The 10042-nt window shown below is 35.3% G+C and overlaps 1 protein-coding gene across 2 annotated transcripts; it reads right to left on the reverse strand.

Annotated features, from left to right (window-relative positions):
• LOC109831563 lies at positions 3212–8552 on the reverse strand. Of its 2 annotated transcripts, XR_002244459.1 has the most exons (3): positions 6721–8552; positions 6498–6631; positions 3212–3768 (listed from the first exon to the last, which is right to left on the reverse strand). XR_002244459.1 is itself a non-coding variant. In XM_020398906.1 (2 exons), the coding sequence occupies exons 1-2, from the start codon at positions 8483–8485 to the stop codon at positions 6582–6584; spliced, it is 1815 nt and encodes a 604-aa protein (XP_020254495.1). In that variant the 5' UTR covers positions 8486–8552; the 3' UTR covers positions 6321–6581. The 2 variants fall into 2 exon arrangements, 1 of the variants encoding a protein (XP_020254495.1); XM_020398906.1 differs by lacking the exon at positions 3212–3768 and having other exon boundaries at positions 6321–6631.

Consider the following 10042-nt stretch of genomic DNA (forward strand, 5'->3'; position numbering starts at 1 on the left):
GCTTTAGTATTTCACATCTAGTATTATTGGGTTGTAAGAGTGTTTCATTGAGAGTGCTTATATTTCGTTCACATGTGTTTAGAGAACAAAATTCTTTATTTGTATTTATTGTTATACATGTTGTAATACAAAAGGATACTTAGATGAGTGATTGGGAAAGACTGTGGTCAATTCCAATAGGAGTTGGTTGGTTGTAAATCCTAAGGAGATGTTATAATTCCAAACACTTGAGGAAGTTGACATAGGTAGTCCAACACTTAGAGAAGTGTAGCTTGTGTGATTGACATCGTGTGCATTGTAAAAGTTATCGGTGAACTTTGGAAGCCGTTATTGTGTAGTTCTTGAGATATAGTGGAGATCTCCTCGATGTGAGGAGTGGAGACGTAGGTCGAGGGTTGACCGAACTCCGTAATCATATCTTTTGTTTGCGATTGTTTTTTGGCGCACTATTATTTTTTACATCTTGTGTTTGTCGTTTATATCGCCTATTGTCTCATTATTTATCCTTACATATCTCTTTGTATATTATATTGCTAGGATATTGATTTATAAGTTTTAATTTGGCATCATAATCGGATTAGATTAGTAATTACCCTATCCCCACTAAGGGTTCTTTCAAAGATTGCATATGAAAATTTAACAGAATGATAGAAAACAGGGTAGTTGTTACCTACCGGAAAGTCTAACCAATTCTCACAATATGATGGTTAGAATCCAATACTCCAAAGTCCTACACAATCATGTCACGCATCCAGATTAGAATCCTTAGATAATTACTCTAGCCCCCATTTCACAAGGTATGATTTCAATGACAAATAGCGTCATTAAACTCATTGAGCAATAATTAGATAATTTAGTATCAAAACCAATTGTAGAAATTTTCTATTCACTTTATTTATTGGACTGTTTCAGATTCCAAATAAACTCTAAATATTTATGTTATGACAATAAATTATCAAATGTGAAAACTAGCTTCTTGGACCGACTTGTTTCTCGTCCCTCTTCTAAACAAATATGATCAGAGTCCAAACAACCCAAACACCTTTTGTAGCCAACCCATCAAGCCGACAACTTGCGTGACCGACTAAAAAGGTTGTAGTTGTCGGCCTACCTACCAATTCGACCCTATAAGCACTTGCACTCGGCCTGTTGTTCCAACTGGCAACTTGCATAGTCGACTAGAAAGGCAGTGTTTTTCGGCCTCCAATTTGATGATTGAAGATGCAATAGTTTCCTCGAACCCCTCGCTAACAGCCATCTACCCTCGCATTAACTGCTCTGACAAAGTCATCATTACTCTAGCCCCCATAGTCTTTACGACTCATCGAACCCAATCAGCTCTAAGCACCTGTTGTCCTCTCCACATTGAATGACTGGATGGCTCACCCTCTTCAGCGGCCGACACATGTAAGGCATCTGCCGACTCTGCTGCCTATCTGCACTCGGCCCAAGTTACCTTTTTGTCATTTCAATCTACTATAAAAGGAAGCTGCACTACATATGGTAACTTCTTCTATTTTCATGCAACTTTGAATTCCTTTTCTTCACTTACTTTCTATTTTCCCACTCAAGCTCATACACTAACTTGATCATCGGAGGAACAACTGGAGAACACAACTCCGACCTCTCACGAGCTTTTTATGTGCAGGAGAGAACATTAAGCTCCGGAGCCGAACATCTGAAGAAGCTTGAGGACTCTAACCTAACACTAATCCCTAAATAAACCCCACATGTTCAATAACTGACATCAACAATTTAAATATTTATATTGACACATGGGTCTATAAGTTAAATTTATCGATGGCACAAATGACTTATTAAACGTATCCATGCTCTGAAAGTTATGGCTGTTTTCTCATAACTGTGCTTAAATTTCTGTTCACAGGAAAATTATTTCAGACAGCTATTTGGGAAATTTCTCTGTCCAAACTAACTTTGTTGCTTAAGAAAAATTTTTCAGCACTAGGCTTGAACTCAATAATCTGGTCCTTTTGTAAACTAATGTTTAATTCTTGAGATATATCGTTTATATGTATTTCAAAGGGTTCTGAGTGTAGGTTAACATAGATAAACTGTGCTCTTTTATCTGAACCAGAACATACAATTTTATACAATTCTCTTCACTTTCAAAGTCCAAAAGTCCACTCAACATGATATAATTGCAGAACTCAACTTCCCATTGTAACTTGGATATATGTATATAATGTATATACAATTAAAGAAAATTCTGAAGATCCAATCAACTCTTTATTTCTCATTACATCATTATACTAACAGAAGTTTCCTATTTTCAGTCAAAGACGAACATTTAGAGGTGGGTCTATCAACTTATATTTTCAAGATCTTATAAAGAAAAACTTCAAAATTATAGTTTATACTTACCTTTAATATATTTGGCTTGATAATAATCCTCGTGGTCTTCAATTTCCTTCTTCTTCATTTGCCTCCTACTTCTTATTTTTTTTTTATTTTTTTTACTGAGGAGGGCCTGCTGCACTCTGAAGAAGATGAGAATCGATAGCGAGAGATAGAATGGAAATGACAGAAGAAGCCCTTTATCTTCCAATATATCTTAATATTATTTATTTTTCTTTTCTTTTTTTTTTCTTTCTTCTTAATCTACATAATGTTTTACCATTATTAAAAACTTTCATATATTGTTATTGACTATCAAGCATTCCGTCAAAGTTTTCGCCCTTGTTGTCTTAACCTTGTTCACGCCATTTATTATACATAACATAAAATATCAAATTCTGTATAATAATTTGCAGCCTTCAATCTATTAGAGTTCATCCATATATATAGAGCATTTCACATATTTTCATTTATATGGTAGTTATGTTTACATGATTCCTTTTTTTTTTTTTTTGTGACAAGGGAAACCCTGTCAGCTCTCCCAACATTAACTCCTTTTGGAGTCCGCCTGCGGCCCTGGTTAAGCCTTCATCCATATATATAGAGCATTTCATATGGGTTTCTGCACCTACCCTTAATCCCACAGAAACTAGGTGAATGCGAAAGCGGGGATTTGAACCCCTGACCAACTAGGGAGATCTCCTCCCTCACTCTTCGTGGCGCTAGCCAGAAGTCCCACCCGCGGGTGGTTTACATGATTCTTACTAGCATATACTTCACATTTTCCTAAAATTGCCCATCCCCGTGATTTTTATACAAAATCCAAAATACTTTTTCTTTAACACGCACTAAATGAATTGCAAAAGACACCATATATCTAGGTGTTCGTCCTCCCAAAACAATGGTGTAACTTGATGGAAACACAATATACAACAAGGTAGAATATGCATATCATGACAATAAATCTAAAATAATCTTATTACTGTCCCAGCACAACCATCGTCTAGAGTCCAACCCCAAAAGTAGGGAAGGAACTAGCTGCCCTCCTCTTTGACGAGCTCTACCTTTGTTACCAATTCATACTCTTGCACAACCTCCTGCTCGTCCACGGGCTCCTCCTACTCTACGGGTTCTGCCTCACCCACAAACTCCTCCTTTGTGAACTCTTCCTCATCCACAAACTCTTCATCCAAGGGTTCTCATCCTTTCTAATCTATAGGCTCCTCCTTTTCCCCAAGCTCTTTCACTATATATTGCTCGTGGATGCTGATTCTGGATGGTATGCTAGGTTATTCTAGGGCCAGTCTCATCTGATTCGTACTCCCAATCATGCAGATCGGATGCCCAAGTATCAAAACCGACAATGGATCCCTCCCTCCGATAGGATCTCGATCAAAGATGAGCCCAACATTCCTATCATAACCAATTTATTAGTTTATGTAGGACACGATATTTATGCATACATATGCACATAATGCATCTAGAATATCATGAGGTTCTTTCTTTCTAAGCCTTTCGTAGATCGATAAGAAATATATAAATCATCACATGACTTTTCTAGCAAATACATATACGAAGCTATCACAAAAATGCAATTTTCAGGCCAAGATGCCCGATAAATAATATACTAACATAGATTCAAACACTTGACCTCATATTCAAGAAAGGTGCCTTAACTAAATGTGCTAAAAAATATTCGTGAATATTTACTGAATATCAAGTTAATATATCAAATCAAATTCGAACTCCTTCTACCCATTCGAAACGAATTTGAATTCGCTGGAGTAAACCGAATTCGAATTTGAATTTAAAGGTATTCAATCAAATTTGATTCGTTTGCACCCCTAGTAGTATCTGAACAAGAAAGTACCCAATTGATCAAATTCACAGGACACGAGTTTGAAGCTATGAGAACCAATTGGATCGGTGTAGAATATGGGACATTTGGGGATAACTGCATTGATCAAATGGATCTACCCCTCGCCCACCACGTAAACAATAGAATCGACTGTTCAAGTGTTTTTCATATTTTGACAGAAAGAGTGCGTAATCTATATAATAACAAGAGAAAATCATCTAAAAGCAACTAGCGTTGGACTGATGCTCCACAAACTGCACAAATAACACATAGGGTCCTTATTCTGCAATGATACTAGAATGGACGTTCTTGCACATTATGCTCACCATAATCCTTTGGTAAGGAAGGTCACATAACTTGTTCTTGCACATTGAGATTCACAAATTCACAACAAGGCTTATAAAATTCATGGATTCAAGTTGAGAATAAAAATTCTTAAAAATGCCTATATTAAGCATTACATCTGAAAGATAATTTAAAAGAAGTCTCACGTCAAGCATTATTTTACAAAACAAGATAATTTAAAAGAAGGCTCACGTCAAGCATTACAATCCAAAACAAGGCTCACATTGCGCATTAAAATCGCAAACGGAGATTGAGAAACTGGAACACCAAATAGGAGCTAAACTCAAAAGGGTTTGAAAAGATTAACTTAGCTTTCAACTGATTTTCTCTTCATCAACCACCGTCTGTTGATTAGGTTTGATGTGAAGAGAGGGGTACGTGAGAGGGCTTTTGCAATACTTTGAAAAAGAAGAGCAACTGATTGATTGGTATTTTGAGAGTCTTTCATGTGCTTTTAATGGCAAGGTGATTAGCAAAAAGATAATGATATATAGGGGGTTCCCAATAAGTGGCCAAACTTGAAGGGTTTTCTTTATAATCACCATGTTTTCCTCTTTCTGAGCTAGGATTTTACATAAGGCAACCAACTAAGAACCTCTGCGTGAATTTGGTCCGCATGATTTTCTTCTGAAAGATTTTTTCTGATTTAAACTCTTAAGTCAGTTCTTCACTTTATGACTGTCTAATATAGTGTTATATTATAAATAAAAGATAAACTTGAGATCAATTTCATTTTTCCATGAATCAAACTAACAAGTGCCAATGGTTTCATATAATGTCATTTCATCAACTTACGAGTTTCTTTTTATCACTTTTTATCACACTTATAAAGAGACTCCTTCTAAAGATAGGCATGCGTGCAGACCAATCACCAGAGAAAAGTAAATACCGCAGATATGTGGAAACATGTTTGGATACTGACTGTAGATGTCCATTAGTTTTGATACCCGTTTGTAAACTTTCAAGATGTTCACTTTTTTTTAACTTACATATATGATGAAACAAAAGTTGTATAATTCCTTTTAAGGTGAAATTTGTTATACTTTGTAACCTCTTTAAGGTTCATTGATGTGAAGACAAAGAATATAAATATAGCATATCGAATAAATTAATGTTCAAAAACCCCCCATCTAGAGACAAAAGTGTTATCCTTTCTGCAATTCAATTCAAAATAACAACTCGAAGGACATAACACCCTGATATATATACGCACCATTTGATTTATCAATTCCTAAATGGGACAAATCAACATCAGTTTGATCAATCTTTTGATGTTTCAAGAGCGTTGATAATGTGTTCGCTTATGATGTCATGCGTCCCAAGGCAGGATGCTAGCACGTTAAAAGAAGCTTTTTTCCTATTTGAAAAATGTGGGAGCTCTGTATATATACACCTAATTCAAAAAAATTCAACTGAAATTCTAAATAGATTATAACTTCTGTTGGATTACAATCGTGTTTCAAAAGCATAATGTTTATTTTTATAGAAAACATGTTTAAATCATGAGATATCTTTTTCGCCAAAAATGTGGACCTGAAAATGACAGCTTTCTATCAGGCATCGATTAAGCTCTTAATGAACAACGCTAACTCGAATAACACAGATTCAGAAGGAACGTACGGCTTTCTACTCTGGCATCTATTGAGCTTAACGATCCATTCTTTGTCTAAACGACATAAATTGAATGAAAAATGCCAAAGATCTAAATAAAACCGATGGAATGGTTAATGTAATCACAGAATGTTCAAACGACACAAGACCATGGTGAAAAAACTTGCCAGAGTATATTACAACTTTTAGAGCCTATACATGAAACTATGCGCCCTCAACAATGTAATGCAAGGAATAGAATCAGTCAATTACCGGAAAAAGGCATAATCTGCTAACATTAGCTCCAAGCATTAAAAAAAGCTCAGAACTACTATAGGTCACAGTTTACCTTATCGTTAATTTGTCAAACAAACTTCTGAGGTGATCCACCTATTAATGCACTGAGATGATCTGCTACTCAATTAACTTCAGTTCACTCGTTGTCAATTGCGACTCCATTCCCTTCTTGATTCCCTTCTTGATCTAAAGAGAGAAACGCATTTACAATGAGCAAACAAACTTAAGATCGCACACTCTGAGATAAATAAAAGCATATAAGAGTTAGAAAATACCTTGAATTGTAGCTGGAGAAGATTTAGGCAAAAGTTCTCTTAGCCTGTAACTATGAAGTGCTGGCCCAAAAACTCTTACTTTCCCTGCATTCCTCAAAGCACTTTGTGCATCAATGCTATATTTGAAAACGACTAATGCTCTGTTTGATTTTCTCAGAATATCAGTTTCTTCTTTAATCAAAGGTCCATAATGACTGAAAACTTTGTTGAGGTATCTTTCAGAAGGAAGAGCATCAGGGTCCTCAAATGTTAAAATCAGTGCAGTTGGTGACTCTTCCTTAATTTCCTCTGCACAATTAACCTTTTGAATCTTCTCTTTCTGCCCATTGTCTTGAGATGGGTTTTTTCTTTTTTGGCCCCTGGATACTGCTGTCTTTGTTCCTGAGTCCTGTGTATAGTCAGGATCAAGATCGAAGCTCACTGTTTTCTTCTTCCTTCCTCGCTTCTTTCCTATTGGTTTCTCGGGCTCATGATCCTCAGAGGCAATAGTTGAACAAAAATCTCTGAAATCAGTGAAGAAGCTTATGATCATAGGCAGAGAATTGAATTCCTCATATGGATCTGCAGCAAGTAGGATGAGTTTCGACAGCATTTCGTTCAAATAGGAAGACTCTTTCAATTTGCTTGAGATATTTTGAACCTGAAAATCTCCTTCGTTTACTGAGCATACTTCCTTTGCAATTTTCTTTTTATGTCTTTCGTTCATGCCAGCAGAATCCAAAGCAAAATCTTTACTTATGTCTCTTAATCTTCTCCGAGAACTGAGACGAGTTCCAATTGGAGTTGGAATAGCAAGAACATATTCTTCTTTAATCTTCTCACGAGGTCTGCCTCTCTTTTTCACAGAATCAACATTTGAATCAAGTGGGATTAAAGCTTTAACTGGGGTTTGGTTTGTAAGATGGCTCTTGTTCTTGGGAGGTCTTCCTCTTTTCTTTTTAACAATATTTGGATCCTCGAACTCAGAATTCTGTATATCTGTTTCCTTCGAATGTCCATCAACACCCATTTCATGTTCTTTCTCCTCTCTTACCACGATAGTATCTTTACTTACTGAGTCTCCATCAGATTCAATATCTTTAGGCTCGACAACATCTTCGAAATTTCCAACACACTTCTCCATCAAGTCGCCACTATTCTCCATCTCCTCTTCAATATTGGCATTTGCATTAAAAGAAACGGTATCCGGAAAAGGAACTACTTGATTCCTATCTCTAGACTCTACATCCATACTCACACAAATTCCCTCTTCATTTACCTCACTTTCCAATCTCCGATCCTTCTCAGCTTCAAACTTCTGACCTACTGCATTTCTCAATTCTTTCGAATCGTCACCGTTCACACTTGAAAGAGGAATTTCCTCTCTAATTCTTCTTTTAACAACATTTTGATTCTCAAACCCAGAATTCTCTACTACATCAGATTTCTCCGTTGAGTCTCCACACTCAACGCCTTCTAATTTTCCCATCTCCTCAATTTCAGCCTTCTCCTTTGGATCGCCGTTATTAGCCTTCGCTTCTTCCTTACTCAAATCAGAGGCTTCTAGAATCGAAATCCCCTCCCCATTCCCCTCCATTCCCAACCTTTGATCCTTCAATCCCTTATACTGCTCCACTTCAGATCTCTCGACCGAATCGTCGCCATTCGGACTCGAAAGAGAAATTTCCTCTCGATTCCCATCTCTATGTTCCTCCCCGGTCGAGGATTTGTCGGACTTGTCGACGCCAATGACGATGGAAATGCTAGGGTTAGGGTTAGAGGCCATGGATTTGGGGCTGAAACCGAAACCCTAGAAAATCTCTCGGATCACTCTCCCCTCTCTCGGCGACAGTTTTGAGAGAGTCCCTGTGTTACAATCTATCGGTTATCGGAGGCGGTATTTATAGCATCCGGAGGTACGTAACTTGGATGGGGTTGTATGAGTTGGATCAAGATCCATTACCAATACGGATGGGGTTCGGGTTCGGGTTCGATCCATTATAGTAAATTTGGTACTTACGGTTGAATATCAAATTGGATGTCAAGCTTTCAATAGGACTAGTTTTTATGCACGTGCAATACATGCGGTTACATATCAAAATAATTTAATTTTTTATTTATTTCAATACTATAAATAAGTCAGATTCATTATGAATTCAGTTCTGTAAATTTGGATTATTAAATTTGCTACAATTTTTATTTAAATATTATAAAAAAATCAATGTAATGGATTTTTATGCTAAACTGGGATATGTTAATTGATTCTCTAAGAAAAAAATTATTAATTGACAAAAAATATCTTAAAGTAGAATAGTAAAAGAAAATAAGTTAAATTGATACTACACGTCATATTCCAAACTCTACTAATCTCAAGCTATAATATGGAGTCAAGCATGAATAACAGTATCATTATGAACTATAGTTCTAGCAATAAAGAAACCATATTTCTTATTACATTAAAAATAGAATTGCACGGCACTTTAGGATATTATAAGATCGTGTTTATAATAAACAATCTTAAAAGCAAACATAAAAAAAAGAAGTACGACAAACATTATATATATATATATATATATATATATATATATGAGATCTCTGACTACATCATTTGATAGACTTAAAATAATAAAAAAAAGATAAAAACTAAAGACTAATGGTAACTATAGTATAATTTTATGTGATAAAAGCACATAAGAGTACAAAACTACTAAAATTTTTGCATAAAAATTCCTTATACAATTCCTAACTTTACTCAAAAATTTAAGTTATAATATAAAATGTTCAAAAAATATTATCCTCTATTCTTTTTGTTTCGTATTTTAATTGAACCGAGATCAATCTTTCTCCACATTTATCTTTTTTCTAGACAATTCTATAGTAGTATCTTCATCATCTACGTCGATTGTGATATCAAGCTAGAGTTGGATTTCTAGTGTTATTATATTTTTCTTCACCTCGTTCATCTTTTGTCATCTCATCTGACTTCACCAGAAATTTGAATGTATTTCCGATGCTCAACACAAACTTTTGGAAATATGAACTCTGATTATTTTTCTGTTTCAATGAGAATTTTTTTTTTTTATAATTTTCTAATTTATTACTTGAATAGAGTTAGGAATTACCTTTTCTTTCTCTACAATGAATTGTTCTGTTAAGAATTTCTGCTTCATCAAACAGTGTTACATTTCATTCTCTGTGTTATTTTCCACGAGAGTCTTAACTACATACCTATAGTTTTCATTGTTGATTTCTAGATATATGTTAATATTGTCATAAAAAACTTATACTACTTAATTTCGGTACTGAGTCAGCAGTAATTCTATAGCATTTATCTCTGTATTAA

The sequence above is a fragment of the Asparagus officinalis genome, chromosome 2 (assembly GCF_001876935.1).
Source record: "Asparagus officinalis chromosome 2, Aspof.V1, whole genome shotgun sequence".
Classification (NCBI taxonomy): domain Eukaryota; kingdom Viridiplantae; phylum Streptophyta; class Magnoliopsida; order Asparagales; family Asparagaceae; genus Asparagus; species Asparagus officinalis.